Source organism: Uranotaenia lowii, chromosome 2 (genome assembly GCF_029784155.1).
Source record: "Uranotaenia lowii strain MFRU-FL chromosome 2, ASM2978415v1, whole genome shotgun sequence".
Taxonomy (NCBI): Eukaryota; Metazoa; Arthropoda; class Insecta; order Diptera; family Culicidae; genus Uranotaenia; species Uranotaenia lowii.
The window spans coordinates 180,147,958-180,174,671 of record NC_073692.1 but is presented as its reverse complement, the minus strand read 5'-3'; the positions used below and the strand labels follow the sequence as shown (position 1 = coordinate 180,174,671).

At 38.8% G+C, this 26,714-nt stretch overlaps 1 protein-coding gene and 1 non-coding gene across 11 annotated transcripts in view; both read left to right on the top strand.

Moving 5' to 3' along the window:
• The window catches only part of LOC129749152 (Kv channel-interacting protein 4-like), a 446,730-nt gene that overhangs the window by 268,261 nt on the left and 151,755 nt on the right, over nt 1-26,714 (top strand). For all 10 annotated transcript variants that reach the window (XM_055744047.1, XM_055744046.1, XM_055744045.1 and 7 more), the window contains one exon: nt 9,138-10,005. In XM_055744047.1, coding sequence (XP_055600022.1) covers nt 9,495-10,005 — 511 coding nt within the window. In that variant the 5' untranslated portion in view covers nt 9,138-9,494. The remainder of the gene's footprint in view (nt 1-9,137; nt 10,006-26,714) is intronic.
• Nucleotides 14,524-14,596, top strand: Trnak-cuu (transfer RNA lysine (anticodon CUU)). Its single transcript has one exon. It is a non-coding gene; the product is annotated as a tRNA-Lys (tRNA).

Below are 26,714 nucleotides of genomic sequence, written 5' to 3'. Positions count from 1 at the left end.
TTTTATCATCAAATGACAACAATGTATTTTTTATTCTCTCCATGTATCATCAAGTGAAAATCCAGAATATTTAGCTTGTAAACATATGTGAACAACCATTTTCAGATGGATGATCTTCCCGTAGAATGATATCTATTAAGTTTAATTTTGTACTTAAAAATTTCTGAATAGATTTCCGCTGAAACCTTATAAAAGACTTCTTCTGCATGATTTCAATGTGCTTTTTTAGTTTTCTTAAAATTGGATGGTAGAATTGAACACATTGATGAATAATAATAACTTAAACTTTATAAATTACCCAATGAAATTGAATTGTGCAAAAAAAAATTCAGATTTAATCACTTAAAAGTTTCATGCGTTTTATTTGATTATAACTGTTTCCATAAAATGAACGTTTATTTAATTGTCTTATCCCTTTTGTAGATTAAATTTCTACACGTCAATCAAAGTGGTAAGATCCCAGCTTTGAACTTACTATGAGGAATTCCAAAATTATGAAAATGATTGGTTTTTAAAAGCTGGAATATTAGTTTTCAGTCCAAAGAAGAAGCCAATTTGTAATGAAGATGAATCATTGTATCCATACTTTACACACTGTGTATTCTTGAATTCTTGAATAAAATACGCCCCCGAGCGACGGTTGAGACCGATTTGAAAGCCACTCTTCTTATCAATATATTTCCAACAGGCGAGTAGTATTTTTTTGAATCCTTCATGGAGACTTATTATTGCAATCAAATACCTCGCACCGGTACCACGTGCTTTAAACAGTAGAAGGAAAAACACCCGCCAAAATTTCTCCTTTCAAATTTTAATGCTTAGCAAGCTTTGATTTGCTTTCCAGTACACATGAACTCTGGATGGTCGTTTCTTATGCATGGCCCATGGTGATGGTGAAAAAAATCCCGCCAAAGGAAACGAAAATCGGTTGACAAAATGGTGCCATGTCTTTTGGTTCGTAGGAAAAAAACGAAAGTTGTATGGGAGGGTCCCTTTTTTTAGGCGGGAGGGGCCCAAAACTATTACCTTGACCTTTCTCATCCAATTACATCACTGTACCGAATTTCAAGCTGATCGGTTAAGCGGTGTGGATTTGTATAAGGTGCATATAGGGGAGAATGAGGATACTTGATCCCTGGGGATACTTGATTCCTTAGCTATATCTCGAAACTGGAATGTCTTACAAAGATCAAATGTTCTAGAAAAATGTGCCAAAATGAGCAAAATAACAATGCTTGTAGTTTAAAATTTTTTAACAAAATAATTGTTTGAGTAATTGAACTTTGTTTGAAAAATTTCACAAAATGTAACTTGAAGATCTTTTTTCATCACTTTAAAATGTTCCTTTAATGGGAAAATTATGAGAAAAATATTTGTTCCATTGTATCAATCGTTCGAGCGTAAAATGAACTTCATAATGCCAAATTTTCAAAGCAATGGAAAACTCTCAACTTTTTTCAGAATTTTTTTCTAAAATGTTGATTATGGGTACAATTGATCCCCTAGAGTTGGGTACAATTGATCCCCCTTTCAAACGGCATATTCTTCTTCTGAATTGATCGTTATGATTGCTGATTACGAAATTACTAATATTTATCCAAAAACTAATATTGATCAAACAATTGTCTGAAGAAAAGAGCAAAAATAATTAATTTTCTCTTAATTATAAAAAATAGCGCCTTTAAGTATGCAATGTTATTAGCGTTGAGACAAAGTTATAGAATTTTCTTCTTATGTCTGCTATAAATTGTGAAATGAGAACAAACATGACCAAAACAGTCAATTAACATTCTATCTTGGGGTTTTGTTTGATTTTTATACAAGGATTAGGGTTCCTGAATAAAAGATCAAGTATCCTTCAATAGGGGATCAAGTTTCCCCTAACTTCAGAAAAATCGCAATTTTTTTACTCCCATGGAAATGCTTCTAGTTCAGCAACGTGTTCAAGTATCGTTCTAATTTTTGGAGCATAGAAACTTGAAGTTACAAGCTATCAGAAAATGTCAAAGACGGCGAGTTGCTAAATTTTTTCAAAAAGATATGGTGAAAATAAGAAAAGGGGATCAAGTATCCCCACTCTCCCCTATATATACAAACATATATAGCCCAACTCATCTTTATATATTAGAAGATAGCGCCTTTAAGTATGCAATGACTTTAGCGTTGAGACAATTTTATCGATTTTTCTTCCTTTAACAGTTATAACTTGTGAAATGAGACCAAACATGACCAAAATAGTCAATTGACATTCTATCTTGAGGTTCTGTTTGATTTCTTTCCAAAGATTCCAAAGATTCCTGAATAAAGGATCAAGTCGCATTCAATAGAAGATCAGGTCTCCCTTAACTTCAAAAATATCGCATTTATTTTACTCCCACGGAAATGCTTCTAGTTCATCTACGGGTTCAAGTATCGTTCTAATTTTGGAGGAATAGAAACTTGAAGTTACACACTGTCTGAAAATGTAATAGAGTGCGAGTTGTTAAATTTTTCCAAAAAGATATGGTGAAAATAAGAAAAGGGTGCGAGTTGTTAAATTTTTCCAAAAAGATATGGTGAAAATAAGGGATCAAGTATCCCCACTCTCCCCTACATACTTTGAAAATAAGATTTAAAGTCAATGATAAACTTTCCCGAAGAGCGCTAGTAATTTTTACTTCTTAAAGAAAAGTTATTGAAATGTATTTTTTTTTCAAATCTGCAAAAACAGGTTTTTTTACCAAGTTTTAAAGAAAAGTTAAACTGAATTGAGTCTTTAATATATTTAAAAACATAACAATAAATTAAATCATTTCGCAGTCTTCAACAAAGTTGTTGAATGAGTTAAAATATTCAACATCCGCCGACCGTGGCCTAGAGGATAGCGTTTAAGTCTTCTCAGCCAGAGGTCATGAGATTGAGTCTCTGTCACCGCATACATAGTACTATTTCTGTAGGTTGGTGGTGTAAGCACTAGTAAAATGCTAGCCATCATATCCTTGAAAGATTTACGCTTTAGTCTTAGGTAGAATTGATCTCTTCCAAGAAACATGAAGTTTCACTGAGATCCAGTATGTGTGTGTTCGTTTAAAAAAATGTAATAGAAATACCATGAATCAATTTTTTCAATGAAAAAAAATTAATAAAACATCAAATATTCTATGACTTCCTTAAATGATGCAAGTTATAATTGCAATCGTACTATTTTGGTTTTCACAAAATTGTATAATTCAATTTTCTTCAAAACGTTATACCTCTGAAACAAGAATATCTATGAAAGATCCGTCTTATAATTACATAATTGGTTTAAACACATCTTTTAGTTTTCATGTACGCTTGTTTGTCTATCAGTTATCGGAGATCGATTTTACCCAAAACTGCCCAATTTCAAAATTTCCACACGCCATTTCACCAACCATAGTACCAAAAATGCTGTTCCCCTGTGTTAAGTATTAATATAAAAATAATGATTGGTTAAATTAACGTTTTTTTCAATTTTTAAACTAATAAGTTTTTTTTCAACAAAAAAGGCTAACATTTGCAAAAATATGTTTGACAAATGTGGTTAATATATGAAAAATTTATGATGAAAATATGATAAACTTATGATTAAATTATCGCAAAATTTTGACAAAAATTCCACAAAAAAATTGACAAAAAAATTGAAAATAATTGACAACACTGTGACAAAAATTAGAAAAATGTGGTCAAATATAACAAAATTGTGAAAAAATATGACAAAAATGACAAAATTAGTAAAAAAATATGACATATAAATATGTTTAGTTATAAGGAAAGTGCTTGAAAATTATTTGTAACGCTTATGTTTGATCCTTCGTTTTTAGTACTAAGCAATCGTCAATGTCATGTTTTGCCTGTAAAGTTACTTTCTTGAGAGCTTTTTGACATTCCTCAATATAGTCTCTTCGCAAATTCCAACCGAGCAAGTTACTTCTCACCTGTTTTGATAAAGTGGTTTAATCAATAAAAAGTGTCCTCAGTTTCTTCAAATAGTTACCGTTTATGTAAAAATTGACTTTGTGAAATCGAAGAATTCAGAAATTTTGGCTTGCCACCAACCTGACTTAACATGACAATAATCTTTTTACTATAATATTTAAAACTAATATGACGCAAATTCAACAAACATGAATATTATTACAAAATATTTAAAATATGACAAACTATGCTTGAAAAATTACCAATACGATAATGACAGAAATAGTAAAAAATATATCATTGAAATTTGCACAAATGTAACAAATTGATAATAATGAATTTGAAAGTATAGATCGGGGAAAGTGTTCTTAAATGCACATATTGGGTAATATTCGCATACAGCCAAGGGACGAAATGGCTGATAGATGAACACATCTTACCAATGCAGTTTGAGGATTATCCGCTTTAACATACGGCATGGAAAAAAATTATTGTTATATGTTATACAAAGTAAAAAAACAAGATTTTTTAAGTTAGTTACAAATATATTGAACTTTAATAATCGTGGCCCGCGGGTACAAAATCTGTAAAAAAAATGTTATTTGTTATTGTTCTAATTTATCTGTAAATCAGGAATATAGCAATCTAGGGTACGAAAATAACCTGATAAGCATATTATAGCTCAGCAATAAAACCACAGAGAACAGTCGTACAAGCTCGAACAATTAATCAAAAGTGTGAAAAAAAAAATCAAATGCTGACATCCAAAAAATTTGTTGAAAATTGACTTGAAACAGTGCCATCAATAACGCCGATAAAAAGTTACATGTCAAATTTTCAAGTGCCCAGTTTTCGAAAAGACGTAATCGTTTATGAACTCATCATTAATTAAACTAATGCCGCTCTTAAATAGCCGGGTTTAATTTATTGCTAGATAAAAGCAATAAGTGTTACTTTTGACTAGACAGACTTTCACTTAAAAAAAAGGTGTTCTCTCACCAAAAAAATGTAAATAAGTAAATACCGTATAAAAAGTACCGGTGATAAACTTTTATTAAATGCTTTCTCTTTGCACTACTGGGCCTGTCGATAAAAAGCTTAGTATTTTTAAGAAATGGGACAGTTACGAATGCGTGTATCTCAAAAACCATTCGTTGGATCGGAATACTTTCTTCTTCTTTCCATTTATTGGCTTCGTTAGCATAGTGAGAACTTATGCTAACAAAATTGTATTGGGCTCACCCCCCCCCCCCCCCCCCCCTCCTATGCACCTACTCACTGAAAGGAGGATGAAGTGTCAGATAATCATTGAATCATACCAAAATGATTTTCCATGTTAAGTTTTGTCCATTTCTCGGATTTTGTAAAAAAAAAGTTAAATCTAAGCTTTCCTCTCCCCTTCCTAATTTGGTTTCATTTGCTCGATTAATTCTCGAGTTATGCAAAATATGCCAAATATGGTTCAATTTGCTCGATCAACTCTCCAGTTATACTGAAAATTGTGAGGGAGACCTTTCCTCCCCCTTTTCATTAACCTCTTTAAAGGAGTGAGGGATACCAAATATTCATAGAATACCCAAATATCGTTCTCGTACCCAAATATAGTTCAATCCAAATTTAATTCCATTTACTGTTGTGGTTTTTTAGTTATGCTGTAAAAATTGTATGAAACTCCCCTCCCTCTTTCCTTTCGCCCCGCTGGAAGAAGGAAGGGGTCTCAACGCCCATGCCAAATTTGGTTCCATTTACTTAATAAGTTTTTGAGTTGTGTAAAAAATAAGGCCCCTCCCCCTTTATTGCTCCCTACTGGAATGAGGGATGGGTCTCAAATAATCATAGAAATATTTTTCGTATCCAAATACCCTCCCATGCCAAATATGGTTCCATTTGCTTTATTAGTTTTTGAGTTATGTAAAAAAATATGAAAGAGGCCCCCTCCCCTTTTCTACTGGAAAGAGGGAGGGGTCTCAAATAACCATTGAAATATTTTTCGTATCCAATTACCTTCCCGTGCCAAATTTGGTTCCAATATCTTGATTAGTTTCGAGTTACATGAAAAATTGTAAGGTAGCCCCCCTCCCCCCTTCCTATCACCCCACTGAGAGGAGGGAGGGGTACTCAATATTCATAGGATATTTCTCGTACCCAAATACCACCCATTGCCATTTTTGATACCATTTGCTTGATGGGTGCTCGAGTTATGCAAAAAATTGTCTTTTGTTTGGGAGGCTCCTCCCTCTCTTATTGAGAGAGGGAGAGGTCTCAAACCATAAAGGGACCTTCCCCTGCCTCCCATACCCCCACTTGCCAAGCTTCACGCAAATCGGTTCAGTAGTTTCCGAGTCTATAGGGAACAGACAGACAGACAGACAGAAATTCATTTTTATATGTATAGATATCTCCCATATGCCGGCGCACACATTTTTCAGTCAAGTTATCGATCAGTTTTTCCAATTTTTACTTCTTCTAATCTGCATTCAAGGTGGCTACATCCTTTTCCTTCAATTTTTTATACTTTACGGTCCAATACTTCTCTTGTGAAAGAAACTAAGGGCAATTCTGTGGATATAGCAGTTTCGAAATTAAAAACTTGATTATTTTAGAGCCACTGAAAAGAGTTTTTAATGGAATTTCCTCTGGTAAAATCAGACAATAACGAATAAAACCATCATGAGATTAATATTAAAATATAATCGGTGAGTATAGATCGTAGGTTGCGAAGGTTACATACAAGATAACTCTTTTTAGGCTTTAAAACAGCAAAAACCAAAGTTTTTGTTTTGAAAATTGTTGTTTTTTTTTCACAGGAGCAGAATCTTGGCAAATCATTAGATATATTTTATACAAAACAACCAGCAAATATACATACTTTTATATGCTAGGGACCTTACTACGAGCAGACATGTTATGAGATTCAAATGCTAGAATTTGTTTAATTTAGGGTTTTTCATCAGTTTTGTCGTCCATCAGAAATCATCTGTCTCATAGCCTCGGTACCGGCTATACAGCTTACGAGCTCTGGAACTGGCAAAATTTGGTTGTTTGAGGTTAGGTTTGCAAGCCTCTTAACGAGGCAACACCTTCAGCTTATCGGAGAAACAATTTGCTGGAATTTTCAGGGATCTACACACTACAGTTTTTTGCTCATGAAAAATTAAAAATACTGGTATGAGCTTGACATCCCTGATGACCCTTAACCGTAGTTTCCGATCATGTGCTTCACTACAATGCTTGATTTGAGCATTGTGTACATTTTTGACAGTGTTTGCATACTTTTCCACAACTCACATACGGTAATTCTTTGAATTATCAACGGTTTTGTCAGCTATCAATGTGATAAGGATGGTTTTTGAAGAAAACTGTGCAAAATATTTTTTTTTTCTTTTTCTCTTGCATGGTAACTATTTAAAAAACACGTAAATTTGAAATTTTGAAAAAAAAAAGTGAGTTAGTAATTTTCACAGGCAGCAAAATGCTGTCAAAGTTTTTATGTCCAATTACAAATAAATGAGCTATCAGCAAACGAAAGTGTTCCATTTCTAAAAGAACTAAACTTTAACTAACAGTTTAACAATAAATTGTTGCACTTCTTGAACTATGTCGAGGATCAGTCTTACCCATAAGAACTGGACATTTTACACAAGTTTCGTGGGCTAGCTTGTACATCTGTTCTCTGTGTTTAAACAATTTATTTGTGATTAGGTAATTGTGTTGAAACTATTTAAAAGAATAATTTTATTATTACATCTGGAAATTAAAAAAAAAGAAAGATTAGAGTAGGGTACGGTAAAACGACCTTAGTGCTATCCTATTTTAAGAAAATTTTGCAAAGTTTTTCAAAAACCAAAGCAGCATTAAACAGCAAAAACAGCAAGAAGTAATTAAAATGCCAAACTGCTATGAAAACGTACTTTTACCCCGCCCTTGGGGCAAAAATTCGAATGATGTATGTATGTATGTTGGTTATCCTCCATGGGTGCACGAATTCACCGCAGTTTCTGCCTAAGTAAAAGTTTCTTTCCGATACCGGGAATCGAACCCAGTACGCCTGGCATAACAAAACGAGACTCGCGCCAGCATATCTGCTATATGGATCACATCGGAGCTCTTCTGGGAAACAATATGAATTCATTGAAATAATATTTTCTATCAATCTTTGCTTTCAGCAACAGCGTCCGATATAAACCCTATGTATAAGACAAATGAGCTGCGTGAATTCGAAGCTTTCACTGTTATCCATATTCAATGGGCTCACGAATTCTAGTTCTCATCTTGTTTGAATATTTTTTCGCGTGAGCAAGTGTTTGTATGAACGAAAATATGCGCAGTGCATTTTAAATAAAAGTAAAAACTACCGGTTGAGAGGCGGGCCATTCGTACTTTACAAACCAACTTAACCTCACGTTTCGGAGTACATATTTTCAGCTTTCATGAAGAAAAAATCAAGTTGTATGTTGGCAGTTTAAATCATTATTGATCCACGTAAGAGTTTAGAATTTTTCTGTTCTCAGTTTGTGATAATCTCAAAACGTTCTTTTACTCGACTTGTACTTTTACCCTACTTACTCTAACTAAACCCATATTAAAATAAAACTCGTATTCACAAATCAAATGAAATCAAATTTTATGACTTAAGAATTTAATAGCTTCAGAACTGATTTTTCAAGCAAAATACTATATAAATCATAATCAAATCTTCATTGTCTCCAATAGAATCAGTCCTAATAATACGTTGATTGCTTTTTATGACCCTTCAGAAAAGTTATTACGAGGGCGTGGGCGTCTGTTTGCAACCCATTAGGCGTCAATTGGTTTAGCACCGAATTCGTTGCTTCCTTCGAAGAATACGATTAGTGGCTGGAGTAGCTATTGTCCTATTTGAGGGTAATGTTAATTCGTGAGATTCTAGAAACGATTGTAGTTTGCAAAAAAAGGCTGAAAATGTTAATTATTGAATGAGCTTTCTTCGCAGCTGATTTTTGAAAGATGCTGATTTCTAGAAAAGCGCGAATTATCTCAATCAACGATGATAACAATCCATTTATGGTGGTCATCATCTCGGATTCAGAAAGATTTTCTTCCAACAGCTCTAAAACCAAACGACTCCTAAGAACCAACCTAACACCGATAAACTGAATCTAAAACGTTTACAAATGCTTCTGAAAATTTGAATTCATTTTTAATGAAGTGTCTTTCCCTCTCCGTTTTCTTTCTTGCAGCTCTAAACCGGATTCATTCGGACACAAATTGAAAGCTACATCAAAGCTCTGGTTGGAAGCCGGGTGAAAACTCTCTAAAGATTCACTTTTCGCCGGATTTTTGGTTCTGCCAAGGAATTCCGTTTGCATTCCTCCGGCAGCGCAGAATATAAAGACGAGTCAGCTGCTGATTCCTCGACTCGTTATCGTTGGCGGCTGAAGGATAAATTTTTAATAATCACAATCACTGTTCGTTTACGGTTGGTCGAATCTTGTGCCGGTTTTGTGCTGATAGCACACCTGTGAGAAAACCAGGAAGGTAAAGTGAAAGGAAAAATTTTCGACTTGAGCAAAAAATAAAAGGAACTTCACTGAACCATGGCCAGTTTGGTGCAACCTTCGTCGGCCAGATCGCAACAGGTGTTACAGACCCAGCAGCAGCAGATTGCTATCGAAATAGCCGCGGATCCACCGGTGATGCCACAGCCTCAGGCTCCCCAACTTCAGCAGATTCACCACCATCATCAGGAGCTGCAAGCTCACGCTCTGTTGGCCCAGTGTCAGCAGCATCATTCGGCCGTGGGCCAACCGTTGCCATCATCGGCCGCATCCCATACACATTCGACCCAGCAGTCCCAGCCCAACGTGGATATCGTCCTGCGGGAATCGACCCGGTCCAATCTGATCAGCCGGAAGAAGGTCGGTGGATCGGCCGGCGGTGGCAGCAGCGGATGCGGGCCACCGGAAAGTGGAGGAACCGAAGGCCGGAGGAGTGGCCGATCCGGGGGAAGCCGGAAGGACGACAAAGGTGAAGGAAAATCCGTGTACCGAAAGTTCTTCAAGCGCATCAAGACCATTTTGGATGGGAACGATCCGGACGATGCCAATGGTAAGTATTCTTATATCGACGACGATGGTTCTGATATTTTATGGTGCCGAGAGATGATTTATATTCAAAGTCATGTTTTCGCCCGTTTGTTTTACCTCTGCATACATGCGAAATCTATCTAGTATAGATGTTTCTCAAGATTCCAGGATGTTTAAACGCCGTTTATGTTCTAGGAGTTTTGGTTTCGTTAAAGCGTAAAGCAATTGCTCAAAGACTGTTATCTCTGGAAAATATTTGATGCTTTTCTACGAAAAAAAAAGTTCTTTAGACACGAGTTGCAAAAGAGCATTTAAAAGAAACCAAATTCACATTCATGGTGTAGTGGTTAGCAACGTTATAACGAGAGCCCCGACACACTTCCGTTTCGTTAGCGGGTGGCTTAAGCGCCACTTCCTTACGGAAGACCACCCACCTAGTCTTGGTTTGCCCAGCTGAATGAGACTCGGACGTGAGTTCCTTTTTGGTTCCCTATTTTGGGAAAGAAGCAGAAGGGTCTCTGAAAAGGGATCCGTACTTCGGCTTCGAATTCGAATCCGCCCCGAAAACGAGAACAGCCCGCAAAATCACGGAAAGGGGGTATATTCGTTGTTCGCTAAAAAGTTGAACTAGAGAAGTCTGAAAACTAACGGACGAATTCCCATCCTCTTAACTTGATCAGGAATGAGAAAAGACCGTGATTGGATTCGCAGCCAATCACCGCTGTAAAGAAAGCAAACGCAACAACGAATAACCTGTGACCCCCTTCCCAATGCCCCAATTATGTCATCATCCCTCTAGTGTTTCCGGTCCAAAATACCTGAGACGATTTAGTTAGGTACAATCATTGGATCCTTTTTATTTCGGGCTCTACTGTCGTGTGTTCGTTTTACAATGTTGTGTGTCTGTTTCGAATTTCTGCTGTTAGTGCTGGTGGAGACGCTTGGTTTTTCGTTCCTTTACGGTGCGCTCGATCATCGAAATTTTCCCCATACAAACGATTTGAATTTTCTTTGCGGGGGTGGAAATGGGCTACTTTTCCGGCTCGCCAGTCCAAATTGCATCGATTGCGCGTAAAATTATCGTCATAGGACGAAGTTTGCAAATTGCAACTTAAGCGGCTATAGTTGCATGCCGTTCATAAAAATTGTACATGTACATCGCTAATAAACAAAGTTGGCCATAGGTGAGTACTCACGTTATTTCCTTATACTAACGGGGGTTTTTGATGTTTCCCCGGTTCTGCTGCTCCTCGCGGTGAACCGCCGATGTGCTCTCCCGGCAGATGCGCTGGTGACGGGCTATCGGCAAAGATGATGAACAGCTATGCAGGTGATAATGGCTGAACGCGTGGTTGGATCTAATGTGATCCCATGCGTTCAGCGAAACTTTTTGGCCGAGATCTCCCGGCTGCCACAGCTGGTCGAAGATTTCGTCGAATCGAAGTCTTTTGCGAGGGTGTTTGCAAATGCTAAACCCTTGGCACTGCTGCGTGCTCGTTCCGGGGTGTTGTTTCGACAGACGGTTTCCTGGTTGCCTTGGTGGGTTCTGGGTCGTCTCAGGAGGTTTCCGGATCGTCACGGCGGGTTCAACGGTCGAGGAACGGCTGCTTGAGAAAGCTGTAGTGGGCTTCTCAAACCTGTCGCAAAAACAAGCGGCGTTTTATTTATCGTCCGGCGTTGTACCAGCGTTCTCGCACCTTACCTGGCTGAGTAAGCACTTTTTATTCGCTTTTTTGGCACTACACTTTCCTGCTATTTGACCTGAGTGTAAGCTACGCGGAAAACACAAAAAGGGTCTAATTAGTAACCGGAACACTGGTTCACGAATCACAGGTTTGACTATTAAAAATTACCACGCGAATTAAACGGTCTTCACCCAACTGAATTTCAATCTTAAGTGATTCAGGAAGTCGCATTTGCAATCAGCCTTCTTGAATCTAGTTCAACTTCGTACCGGAACTACCCGATACGAAGACCTAATCGAGAAGTTAAACAAACAACTCTCTTTTCCGCGATTTTACAATGCAGCCTTGTCTTCCCCTTCCAAACCCGAGACCAAAGACCAAACCTTTTCTCTTCCAAACCTAGGTGCACAAAGGCATCCCGAAAGAGGTCATTCACCTGGTGCACAACAAGCTTGCAGTCGGTGATCATCTGGAAGATGACTCTCTAAACCATACTTTCTACTCCAAAAATGTGTCGGGTGATCGAATACATCTACAGGCGCGTTTTTGATGTTAATGATGATTCAGTTAATGATTAATTAGGGTGGTACCTGGCAGGAGGATTCATTCGCTCAACTTTCTTCGTTGATTTTATTTTTCGAAATCTTTATATTAATTTTAAGTTCTAAGTGGAGGTACTTTATGAATAATTAATTTGATTGTTATTGTTTCATTTTATTTAGTTTCTAAATGGCTCTTAATTAATTTATTTAAAGGTTATAAAGGAATTTCTGTTGTTGGTTTTACTAGTGGCTGGTGTACCCGTTACATCATCCCGTACTAAATTTACGAAAAATTTGATTGGCTTGTACTTGAAGTTCAAAGTCAATCAAATTTTTCGTAGGTTCATATTTCGTCCATTCAAACTATTTTGCTGATTTTCGGGGTCATAGGGAATCAACGTTAACTAAATAACTCATCGCTGTTTACAGGAGCTCCTTACGGGCCTGCCACTGACCATCAATGACGTTAGTCTCCGGTCTCCAGCGAAAATGCAAAAAAAATACTTCAAAAGGACAAAATTAAAACTCTAAAATTGATATTCCTTAGACCCTATCTAAACTATGCTATAAGAATAATGAGAGAAAAAAAAATAATACGGAGAAAAAAATATAAGGAGAAAGAAATATAATAATTGAATTCAGCGATCAGAAAAAAAACAAAAACAAAAAAACATGTTGGTAAACCAAAGAAGTTTTTCGGGAGATTGTTTTGACCCTGTTTGACGTTAAATAACTGTTGAAGGCCCCATTCATTCAAAGAAAACCTACTATCTAAAGCTTAAAAAAAATCACCCACTGTGTTATCACAAATGGGCTCCGAATCGCCTAGAGCGATTTGGATTCTACACCTGGAATTACCGATTACGAATACCAAATCCTCTACCGATCCCAAAAAAAAACCTGAATTATCTGTGAGTTTGTTCGACCTAACCTTCCCCTACACTTGGTGAGATTGCGGCTAGTCCGACATTCTTACTTAAAATAACTAATTTTGCTTCTAGTTCGCTTCAACAATTTCCACTGTTTCAAACGCTTACAAGAAGTCAAAATTTTAAAACCAGTTCGAATTTCGACTGTGCAGTTGCCCTAAATCTACGTCTAAATCGTTCATCAAAACATTTATACAGTTTCAACCATTTCTCTCACTCATACTATCACCCATACATGCCAACAACGTACATAACGTCAAACGAGAATCAAAACAAACTCGAGCAAATCCTCGACAGTGAACCGTGCGTGGTGGATCTTGCCGATTTGATCCAGATTATCCGGTGCCGGGAAGTTTTGGCTAAGTGGCTTCGCTCTCTATGACGTTCCGAGTGATAAACGGTTTCTGCGGTATCGGATCAAGGACTGTGAACATACAGATTGTCGTTCCATTATCCGATGTAAATGTTTGTTTTCCTCCCTTTGTTTTTCTCTAGGTGGGACTGTTCCTTTTCCGTTCGGAGCTGGTGGCGGATAGAAGTAGGTCTCTGGCACTTCCTGGCTTTGTCTTCGGTGGAGTCCAACGGTTTGGCTAATTCCGGCGAATTTCGACGTATCTCGCGTTGATTGTATCGAAACAGGTAAGCTAATCCTCTGGGAAATCAATAAAACAATTTGTTTGTTTTTTTTTTTAAGGAGTGTGTGTCGGTCTTCGCCGGGAGTGTTCCAATCCGGGTTAAATATAGAGGCCTTCGAAAGTGGAGCTGCTATCGATCCGGGACGGTCAGATTGCTCTGCCAGAGGATTGTGGTTCCCTGACATCGCCGCAAAAGGATTCCGACAAAAGAGCGCTCCCTCTTGCCCGTTTACCGGAAGCTAAAATCGTCCTACAAAGTTAACCGTGAGTTCGTTTTTCATGTTTTCTTACTAATCTAGCTTAAGTACTACCTTATCTAAGTCTTAGGGATCTAGGATACTAACAACTAAACTATATACAATTGCGCGTATCGATTCCGTTCGGTTTTTTCGTAAAATTGGATCGGCTTAGACTCACTCTGCGCTTGGAGTGGTCTCTGTTAGGACGGTGTCGATTGGTTTCGGTACCCTCAGCTCGGAGAGCATAGGGCCCTTCCTCGCGAGTCCGTCGAAGTAAGAAGATGTTCCCAGATGGTATTTTGTTTCGATGATTAGTCCTTTTTACGTTGCATAGCTGTTAAATCTTAATCTATGTCTACTGTCTAAACTTAGTTTTTCGGTTCCCTCAGCGTAGAAATAAACTAGGTCGTTTCTCGCGAGTCCGTCGAAAGTTTTTTTTTTATTTTCCCTTTGGGTGTTTCGTTGTATTTTGGTTTCTTCTTGAGAAGTGGCATAGCTTGGAAAACCTATGCCCGGCTAGCTCAGTCGGTAGAGCATGAGACTCTTAATCTCAGGGTCGTGGGTTCGGGCCCCACGTTGGGCGCCAAATATAACGAGAGCCCCGACACACTTCCGTTTCGTTAGCGGGTGGCTTAAGCGCCACTTCCTTACGGAAGACCACCCACCTAGTCTTGGTTTGCCCAGCTGAATGAGACTCGGACGTGAGTTCCTTTTTGGTTCCCTATTTTGGGAAAGAAGCAGAAGGGTCTCTGAAAAGGGATCCGTACTTCGGCTTCGAATTCGAATCCGCCCCGAAAACGAGAACAGCCCGCAAAATCACGGAAAGGGGGTATATTCGTTGTTCGCTAAAAAGTTGAACTAGAGAAGTCTGAAAACTAACGGACGAATTCCCATCCTCTTAACTTGATCAGGAATGAGAAAAGACCGTGATTGGATTCGCAGCCAATCACCGCTGTAAAGAAAGCAAACGCAACAACGAATAACCTGTGACCCCCTTCCCAATGCCCCAATTATGTCATCATCCCTCTAGTGTTTCCGGTCCAAAATACCTGAGACGATTTAGTTAGGTACAATCATTGGATCCTTTTTATTTCGGGCTCTACTGTCGTGTGTTCGTTTTACAATGTTGTGTGTCTGTTTCGAATTTCTGCTGTTAGTGCTGGTGGAGACGCTTGGTTTTTCGTTCCTTTACGGTGCGCTCGATCATCGAAATTTTCCCCATACAAACGATTTGAATTTTCTTTGCGGGGGTGGAAATGGGCTACTTTTCCGGCTCGCCAGTCCAAATTGCATCGATTGCGCGTAAAATTATCGTCATAGGACGAAGTTTGCAAATTGCAACTTAAGCGGCTATAGTTGCATGCCGTTCATAAAAATTGTACATGTACATCGCTAATAAACAAAGTTGGCCATAGGTGAGTACTCACGTTATTTCCTTATACTAACGGGGGTTTTTGATGTTTCCCCGGTTCTGCTGCTCCTCGCGGTGAACCGCCGATGTGCTCTCCCGGCAGATGCGCTGGTGACGGGCTATCGGCAAAGATGATGAACAGCTATGCAGGTGATAATGGCTGAACGCGTGGTTGGATCTAATGTGATCCCATGCGTTCAGCGAAACTTTTTGGCCGAGATCTCCCGGCTGCCACAGCTGGTCGAAGATTTCGTCGAATCGAAGTCTTTTGCGAGGGTGTTTGCAAATGCTAAACCCTTGGCACTGCTGCGTGCTCGTTCCGGGGTGTTGTTTCGACAGACGGTTTCCTGGTTGCCTTGGTGGGTTCTGGGTCGTCTCAGGAGGTTTCCGGATCGTCACGGCGGGTTCAACGGTCGAGGAACGGCTGCTTGAGAAAGCTGTAGTGGGCTTCTCAAACCTGTCGCAAAAACAAGCGGCGTTTTATTTATCGTCCGGCGTTGTACCAGCGTTCTCGCACCTTACCTGGCTGAGTAAGCACTTTTTATTCGCTTTTTTGGCACTACACTTTCCTGCTATTTGACCTGAGTGTAAGCTACGCGGAAAACACAAAAAGGGTCTAATTAGTAACCGGAACACTGGTTCACGAATCACAGGTTTGACTATTAAAAATTACCACGCGAATTAAACGGTCTTCACCCAACTGAATTTCAATCTTAAGTGATTCAGGAAGTCGCATTTGCAATCAGCCTTCTTGAATCTAGTTCAACTTCGTACCGGAACTACCCGATACGAAGACCTAATCGAGAAATTAAACAAACAACTCTCTTTTCCGCGATTTTACAATGCAGCCTTGTCTTCCCCTTCCAAACCCGAGACCAAAGACCAAACCTTTTCTCTTCCAAACCTAGGTTGTAACGGGTACACCAGCCACTAGTAAAACCAACAACCGAAATTCCCTTATAACCTTTAAATAAATTAATTAAGAGCCATTTAGAAACTAAATAAAATGAAACAATAACAATCAAATTAATTATTCATAAAGTACCTCCACTTAGAACTTAAAATTAATATAAAGATTTCGAAAAATAAAATCAACGAAGAAAGTTGAGCGAATGAATCCTCCTGCCAGGTACCACCCTAATTAATCATTAACTGAATCATCATTAACATCAAAAACGCGCCTGTAGATGTATTCGATCACCCGACACATTTTTGGAGTAGAAAGTATGGTTTAGAGAGTCATCTTCCAGATGATCACCGACTGCAAGCTTGTTGTGCACCAGGTGAATGACCTCTTTCGGGATGCCTTTGTGCACCTTATAACGAGAGCCCCGACACACTTCCGTTTCGTTAGCGGGTGGCTTAAGCGCCACTTCCTTACGGAAGACCACCCACCTAGTCTTGGTTTGCCCAGCTGAATGAGACTCGGACGTGAGTTCCTTTTTGGTTCCCTATTTTGGGAAAGAAGCAGAAGGGTCTCTGAAAAGGGATCCGTACTTCGGCTTCGAATTCGAATCCGCCCCGAAAACGAGAACAGCCCGCAAAATCACGGAAAGGGGGATTATTCGTTGTTCGCTAAAAAGTTGAACTAGAGAAGTCTGAAAACTAACGGACGAATTCCCATCCTCTTAACTTGATCAGGAATGAGAAAAGACCGTGATTGGATTCGCAGCCAATCACCGCTGTAAAAAAAGCAAACGCAACAACGAATAACCTGTGACCCCCTTCCCAATGCCCCAATTATGTCATCATCCCTCTAGTGTTTCCGGTCCAAAATACCTGAGACGATTTAGTTAGGTACAATCATTGGATCCTTTTTATTTCGGGCTCTACTGTCGTGTGTTCGTTTTACAATGTTGTGTGTCTGTTTCGAATTTCTGCTGTTAGTGCTGGTGGAGACGCTTGGTTTTTCGTTCCTTTACGGTGCGCTCGATCATCGAAATTTTCCCCATACAAACGATTTGAATTTTCTTTGCGGGGGTGGAAATGGGCTACTTTTCCGGCTCGCCAGTCCAAATTGCATCGATTGCACGTAAAATTATCGTCATAGGACGAAGTTTGCAAATTGCAACTTAAGCGGCTATAGTTGCATGCCGTTCATAAAAAATGTACATGTACATGAGCGAACCATCGCTAATAAATAATGTTGGCCATAGGTGAGTACTCACGTTATTTCCTTATACTAACGGGGGTTTTTGATGTCTCCCCGGTTCTGCTGCCAAGTGTGGTGAACCGCTGATGTGCTCTCCCGGCAGATGTGCTGGTGACGGGCTATCGGTGAAAATGATGAATCATGCAGGTGATTATGGCTGAACGCGTGATTGGATCATCTGATCCCATGCGTTCAGCAAACTTTTTGCCGAGATCTCCCGGCTACCACAGCTGGTCGAAGATTTCGTCGATGCGAAGTTACCCGCGGGGGCGGCTGGAATGCAGTCGAACGAAATTCTGTCAGGAATGTTCGTTGTTTTCAAAAATTAAGGAAATCCCGCTGACTTGATACCTTTAGCGCTTCTGCGTACGTGCTCCAAAAACGTCTTTTCGCCCCGGCGGTTTCCTGATGGCCTTCGGGCCGCCTTGGCGGATTTCCAAATCGTCACGGTGGGATCAACGGTCGATGTAACGGCTGCTGGAGGAAGCTGTAGTGGGTTTCTCGAACCTGTCGCAAGAAACAAACGGGGTTTCACGACTCGTTCGGCGAGCTAGCGTTTCACACCTTACCTGACTGAGTCAGCACTTTTCATACGCTTTTTAGCACTACACTTCCATGCGCTATTTTAACTTCAACTGCGAGCTAAGCGGAAAACACAAAAAGGGCTAATTAATAACCAGAACACTGGTTCACGGATCACAGGTGGAAACAATTACCACGCGAATTTAACGATCTTCACCCAACTGAACTTCAAGATTAAGTGGTTCAGGAAGTCGCATTTGAAATCAGCCTTCTTGATCTAGTTCAACTTCGTACCGGAGCTACCCGATACGAAGACCTAATCGAGAAGTTAAACCAACAACTCTCTTTTCCGCGATTTTACAATGCAGCCTTGTCTTCCCCTTCCAAACCCGAGTCCAAAGACCAAACCTTTTCTCTTCCAAACCTAGGTGCACAAAGGCATCCCGAAAGAGGTCATTCACCTGGTGCACAACAAGCTTGCAGTCGGTGATCATCTGGAAGATGACTCTCTAAACCATACTTTCTACTCCAAAAATGTGTCGGGTGATCGAATACATCTACAGGCGCGCTTCTGATATTAATGATGATCGAGTTAATGATTATTTCAGGGTGGTACCTTGCAGGATGATTTATCCTCTCGTTGAGTTGAATTGAATCTTCTCATTTTCGTTTTAATTAAATGTTTTGATTTGTGTTGGTTTATTATTAATTAATTTTATTATTAACGTTTCATTTTATTTAATTCCGCCCATTACTCTAACTTGATTTCAATGATTTTCTTTTGTTGGTATCCTAGTAAATAATGGTCCGTTACAACGTGGGAAGGTTCAAAACATTAATTTTCAAAACTTGCTTTTGTTTTGGTCTTTATCATTTTATCTTGGTACATACATATATCAAAACTTGCTTTAATATTAATTTCTCAAAAATTGTTCGTTTCACACGTTCACCGTCAATTTTGTATAGCCCCTCTTACGCCGTTGGAAGGGGTTTGCAAGTTTTCGATGAATCATTTTTTTTCCTTGGAGGGGGAGCCCACTGTGACCAGTTGTTGATCTATTGTAGTAATTACCCCGCGATGTTATTCCAAATGTTGTAAGGTTTCGGATAATAGGTAATCAGACCAGTAATAACTAGGGCAAGAACACTATACATTGAACACCATCTTTGGGATTCAACGCATTTGTGACCAATAAATAATAACGAAAGGATTTTCGGATGAATTATCATTTAAGTCTTTTATTCAAAATTGCGCTTTTTCCAATGATTGAACACAATGATTCAAGTATTGAACAGGTAATGTTCTAATTATTGAACACTTAAGCATTGAATATTATTGTATATATTTAGGGGTATTTCGCTTGATAGTTTGCTTTGCAGGGGCGATTTTGGTTGAACTAGACTTCACTTGACTTGAAAATGTTCTTTTATTTCAATTTTTGTTACAATTTTACATATTTATACTTTAAGAGACACAAGATACCCTTTTCAACTTTGATGATTGAAATTTGTTACGCTGTTTGTCTTTTCCTGATCCAATTAGATTTAGCAAGAATTTATCACATCCGTGAAGTGAAAAACTTGAGGAATTTCAAAAACGAATTGTTACAACTACTATGTACAACCTAAAGCTACTATATACAACCTAAAGCTACTGTAAAAAACAGCGAAACTTCTCGTAGTTCGTTTAGCACGAGAAGTTTCGCTGTTTTTTACAAGCTCGAAAATTAGTTTCTTTACTCGATTCTCTTGATGAGCAATCCTGAATCATCCGACACCGTATACATTCTTGGGTGTTCTCTTTTCTGTCTATGCACCCGCAATTTAGAGAACTTCGTGATTGTATATGAATCGTTGTGCAAACGTTCCACCGATTGTAATAAGGAAAAAACTGTTACGGGAATTGAATATAAAGATATCGGAAATATAGGGTTCCAACTATTGCATCGTGTGCTCTACGGTCCTCACTTGAATCAATACACATGCCACAACTCGGAAACTGTCTTCCGTCAGGTGGATATTGATGCGACGCCTCACACAGTCGTTTATCGTGGTTGCCAGAAACGTTAACAGCTACTAACTAAGACTAAAAACTAAAAGTTTGGATTTTAATTTTCCATGTACAAAGTATTTATCAAAGCGTATTCTGATTGGTTGCATTTTTCTATAAATTTGTTTTTTTTTGTTTCACTAATGTTAGAATCCAATTTTTGCACTCCTGCATCGTTGTGGAGTTCGGAAACTCTGGTGTGGAAAGGGCGATCCAATATCATCCTCAAGATTCGGTTTTGGACCACTTGCAGTTTGTTCCTATGAGTTTGAGCGCAAGATCCCCACACCACAGAAGCGTCAACGATCTTTCGATATGTGATCTAAAGAGCAGTTTTTGTCAAACATTAGTCCTAAGTAAACGACCTCAGTGGACCATTGGACCCTTGTGCCGTCCATGGTTACCGTACAGTTGGATGGAGGTTTAAGTTTTGGGGATTGTTTGTGGAGAAACATAATTGCTTGAGTCTTGGAGGCATTGATTTTGATTTTCCATGTTTTGGCATAGTTTGCAAAAGTGTTGTTGTAGTTTGTTTGTGATTTCACGGGGCTTTCTTCCCTTAACGGTAATCGCGGTGTCGTCCGCATAAAGGTAAAACGTGCAGCCGTCCTCGAGGGGAGGAATGTCAGAGGTGTAGATGATGTAGAGTAGTGGGCCCAACAAGCTACTTTGCGGAACACCTGCCGGGATGGAGATGATGTCTTATGAGCAACTATTCAACGACACCCTAAACGACCTATGCTGAAGATAGTTTCGGGTGATTTTGATGAGATATACAGGGTAATTGAGTGAGCATAGCTTGTAAACTAGTCCATCATGCCAAACATTGTCAAACGCTTTCTCGACGTCTAGTAGGGCCATGGCTCTAGATTTAGATAAACTTTTGTTCCTACTGATGTTGTTTATCACCCGAACTAGTTGGTGTGAGATTGAATGCCCTTTCCTAAAACCAAATTGCTCAGGAAGTATAATGTAGTGTTCCTCCACAAACTTAAGCAACCGTTTTAGTATAAGCTTCTCAAAAAGTTTGCTCAGCGCTGAAAGGAGACTTATTGGTCTGTAGCGTGAAGGCAATGTTGGATCTTTTCCAGGTTTACGGATGGGGATGATTTTGGCTATTTTCCAGCTAATCGGGAAGTAGTGAAGCTCCAGGCATTTATTAAGGATAGTACTAAGTAGTTGGTGTACTTCGTTACTGAGCTTTTTAAGAATTAGGTTAAAGATACCATCAAACCTAGGGGCCTTCATATTTTTGGAAAACTTCAGCGCTAAGGCAATTCTGGTCTGCAGAGATTTTGTCTGATAGAGGGACGACACAAGGGGAAGAATCTAAATTGTGGACGCATTGGGCAACCTGAGATTCTAGCGGGCTTTGAACGTTAGAGGAAAGCAAATGCGATGTAAGAATATGGTCGCCTATGGCATTTGCCTTTTCTTAAGGGGTGATAAGAATTGAATCAGCAATTTTAAAAGGAGGAACAGGTTTGGGGTGGGACCTAAGAACTTTGGCTATTTTCCAAAAAGGCGTGTAGCAATCATCCAGATTTTTCACGATACGCTCAAAACTCTCGTTTCGGAGTGCAGTAATCATGGAGGCAATCTGCCTATTCAGATCGGTCATATGTTGTTTAAGATTAAGATCACCGGACCTCTGAAATTGGCGTCTACGCAAATTCCGCAATCTAATAAGCAACTGGGTATGGGAATCAATGGCTACAAACTTACCCCTCAGAGGAACACGCCGTACTAGAGCCTCGTCAGCCACGGATATGGCTCGTTGTAGTCCCGCGATTGCCAGGTTGATGTCCTCTTCGAAGTTCAACCGTGGGTTCTCGTCGATGTTTCGGTCCACCATGCGGCTGAAGTGAACCCAGTTCACATGATGGTAGTCCTTGCGCTGAGATCTCGGGGCCCGGTGTTACGTTGGAATCGACTTCTGCCACCACTGGTTGGTAATCGGAGCTGAGGTCGTTGTAGGTCACCGGCTTAGATAGGCCGATGTTCGTTAGGAAGAAGTCCAGCGTGGAAGGATTTCCCGCCGGAGAGATGAAAGTGGGCTCGTCTGGGAACTGTACCGTGTACAGTCCGTGCTGGGAGTGGTCGAAGAGCAGTCGCCCGTTTTGGTTTTGCTGGTAGTTGCGCCATGCTTCGTGACGAGCGTTCAGATCGCCACCCACGACGAAACGGGAGCTGTTGCAAGTGATGGCCGTCAAGTCTCGCTTGAATTGGGCTGCTAAGTCGTTGCTGGCTGTACACTGACGGGGGCAGTACACAACGATGACTTGAAAAATCCACTCCGAGGAACTCTATCACAGTAGAGCGGAAGTGTGGCAGGATAAGGGACCAGATACCCTTTCTTACGATGATCGCAACACCAACCCCCCTGGAGCTGGTGCGATCAAGTCGGATGATGTTGTATTCTGGCAACCAGAAGCTGTCGCCTGACTTCAGATGGGTTTCTGTCAAAAGGCCCACATCGTCATGTTGACGAAGATTTCCATCAGTTCGTCCGCAGAGAACAGATAGGATTGATTGTTGGATGGAGCTGCTTGTCATTGGAATCCAGGGGGGATGATGATGGATCAACGGGAGGTTGGGCAGATGGCTTGGGGACCGAAAAACGCGTTGGCAGAGCAGGAAAATTCACGTCAGTGAACGCCGGGGGAGATGGTTGAGCTAGCAACCAAGGTGTGTATATATAGGAGGTGTAACGATATGTTAAACTCCCGATTCAGCCATTTTGATTTGGCTACTGCGGAGTTCGTGGAGTTTGTTTACCAACAAAGCCCTCAGATCGAACAAATTTACCGATGTTTACAAACAAACTCACTGAACCTCACCGCCTACTTACTAACAGAGTCAGAGAACCTTGTGATCTAACACCCTTGCTAGCAACCTAGAAACAGTTTGTTTATATTTCCAAACACCAACCGATGTTTGTTCAATAACTGGTAGGTACATGCATTCAATAATTGAAACATCGACATTTTCTGTGATCCAATTATTGAACATTTGATTCTGTTAAATTTTAAGAAAATAGGGCTAATAAAGGCTGCCAGTCTTCCAAAAATCATTTAAAAAACTTAGTTAAAAACAATGATATTGTTACCTTAGACGTTGATTTGTCTTTAATCCAATTTTTATCCCATTAAAAAAAAGCACGTTTTCTTCATCCAGTTGAAAATTTAAGCCAAAATTTGAACACATATTCTAGTATCGGGGATTGTGACTTTAAAAGTCCGCATTTCTTGATTAAAAATTTGGACAGAGGTACAACGGCACAACGATTTTTAATTCATTTTTCTACTGTGTATTTTTGTTTTAATTGGTTAGTTTTTTACTGGTGTTCAATATCTGGTACCTGTTCAATAACTAGTGCTTCTCTACTTCCTTTAGAAACGTCCAATAACGGAATAGAACAAGTCTACCCAATTTATTACGCTAGTAAACTTTTCGATTAACAAATCGTGAAAATTTTAAAGACGACTCGACATCGTAGACCCGATGTTTTTGTTTACCAATGCTAATGCTTACACTATAATCTTATACAATCCAAATTTTGGTTCCTTACAGTTTACGAATACTAATAACTATTGGATGTACAATTAAAAGCAACTTATGTTACAATCCTTCATTTAAAAGAATTAATCTCAACAAAAAAAAAAAAGAAAATCTAGAAATATGTATGATCATTATGTTCAAGCAACTTTCTCCTTCTCAATGATTTTCTTATCACCAACGATTCCAGCGCAGAGGTTCATTAAAATCAACATTCGCCCAGAATGTATCTCTTTTTCTTGATTTTTGATTAAAAGCTCCTAGGGTTTGACCAAATTTAATCTTGCCGCAGCCGTGGCGTAGAGGATAGGCTTCCAGTCTTCTAAGCCAACGGTCATGAGATCAAATCCCGGTCACGGCATACATAGTACACTTTCTGTGGGTTGGTGGTTTTAGCATTTGTAAGATGCTAGCCATCATATCCTGGAAATATGTACGCTTAGAGTTAAGTGAAAGGAATCTCTTCGAGGAAACATTAAGTTTCATTGAGATCCTGTATGTGTTTGTGTTCGATTTAAAAAAAAAAATCGGATATTGCCCGGATTTTGGTCAACATTTTTGAAATCAAATGCCCGGATTTTTCCAGGTTCTTAGATAAAATAATCCGGATATGTCCGGCCCGAATACGTGCTGAAGAAATTCTGGTAACCTATTTAATACTACAAGCAATCTTCAAACTATCCTCTCGATAGGTTTTTTTTTTCTTGTTCAAGTTGTCCTCTCGGCACGCTCCATAGTTGAATCATTTTGCAAGCTATTCTCCCAACCCGCTTGATTGTCATATAATTTCAAAAAGTCTTCTCGACCCGATTTTTTCCAAAATTTCAAGTTCTCTTCTCGACTCGCTCAAAGTTTCAATATATTTCCTAGCTGCCCTCTAAACCTGTTTCGTTAATATAAAACTTGTTGATTCAATACACTTGAAATTAAAACATATTTAGGCATTCCTTACGATGCGCACAGTGCGTTCCTAGCTGCCTCACTTATTTTTTGAATTATCCTTTTCTCAAGCTGTCCTACCAACCCGCTTGGTTTCTAATTATTATTTTCTCAAGCTGTCCTTTCCACCCGCTTGGTTTACAGTGAAATAAAGTACATCAACCGTCCTTTCACTCGCCTTCCAATTTTAAGCTGACCTACCAACTCGCTTGAAATTTCTTTTAATATGCTTAGGCTGTCCTCTCAACTCACCTTCCAATTTCAAGCTATTCTCTCAACTTGCTGGAAATTTATATTGATTCTTTTAGGCTGTTCTCTCACCTCACCATTCAATTTCAAGCTATTCTCTCAACTCGTTTTTAATTTCTATTGATGCTTTCAGGCTGTCCTCTTAACTCGCCTTGCAATTTCAAGCTAATCCCGCTTGAAATTGTGAAAGTGATCAAGCTGTCGTCACGACTCGTTAAGAAATTTCATTTTTATTTTCCACTGATTTGCCAAAAAGGATAATTATTTATGGCACGTTTTCCTTTTTTTCACTTCCATCTTGATAGCCTCCGAAAATCATCCAACAACGTTGCTTTTTGTTTCAACTACTTTTTACTTCAGTGAATCCTCGATTTTGTCACCTCCATGATGCATTTTAGGGTGACAAATTGGGGACAGCGACAAAATCGGGTTATTTTTACAAAGCACTATTTTTTAATGATTCTGTTCAAATTTATCAGAAACATCATCACTGAGTCATTAAAAACAGTGCAGCATGCTTTTTTGTGCTATTTGGTGATAATTAATGCGTTAAGTCTCTTTTTTATAGAAATATCATAAAATTCTGTTGGAATGTTTCTTAAGACACTCTCAATTCCAGAAAGAAAAATCAAAACTGACAACTGGGGGTGCATTCTTTTTGCTTATTTCGAATGAAGCTGTACGTACGGATATAAGACAACATAGTTGATTGGGCTGATGCTTTAGATTCCCGAAAAATGACGTCATCTTTTTGTGACGTATTTAGGAAATTGCTTTAAAGAAAGTTCAATTGAGGCCCTTAGAACCAAAGGGGTATAAGAGAAAAAACGGTCGATTTAAAGTTTATAATGCAAACCAATTCATCATATCATTATCATTTATAACTTTTACATACCTTCTTTTGCGGTCGAAAGAAAAATACAAATTTTCGGTAGAAATTGGAATAACACAACCACTTGAAAGTGTGTTTTCTCGAAATAAACTATTTTGCAATTACAACCCTTTGGCTCAAAGGGTCCAAAAACAAGCTTGTTGATTCTATCGATGATTTGTTGTGTCGTTATATTAGTTATTTTGATTGTATTTTCAAACTTTATTATTGTTCAAATGTGAATAAAAACACTTGTTTAAAATCGGACAGCTTTTCTTTGTATCATTCCAGTCCACTCTTTTTTTCTATTTCTGCGATATCTGATTTAGGTCCTCCGGAGGGTACCACTGAAAAAAATTACAGTATTGATAAAAAAGTGAGCATATAAGGATTATTCTATATAAGGATTATTTATCGACTGAAATAATAATAAAATCGGCTGAACAAGCGAAAAATATTGAAAGATGATTTTATATAGAGTTGTCAAAACAAACATATTTACCAAATATTATTATCGGATTAACTATTGTTTATAAAAAAAAATGTGTGCATTGAGATTGGTCTATCAGCGGTCAAATATGCAATAAGTGGTAGAATTTTTTTATGTTTCTTTTTCATTTATTTATTTATTGAAGATTGAAAATCTTTTAATTTGTTACATTGTGAGATAAGATTCGTTTGAAAAAAAAAACAAAGATCAGAAATAACTGTTTCTGAAAGTGTACCTATTCTTTTTGTGTATCCTAACTTTAACTGTTCAGTTTTGCCAATAAACTCTCCCTAAAACCTCTTATACTATTAATGTTCTTGATAGTATTAGGTAGTCGATTCCAATTATTTTTCATTCATCACATCAATAATAAATTAAAGTGTCTGCTGAAAACGAGTCGATTAAAATATTCAAGAATATCGTCCCTTTCATTAAAAGTTCATTCGTGCAATGTTTTGC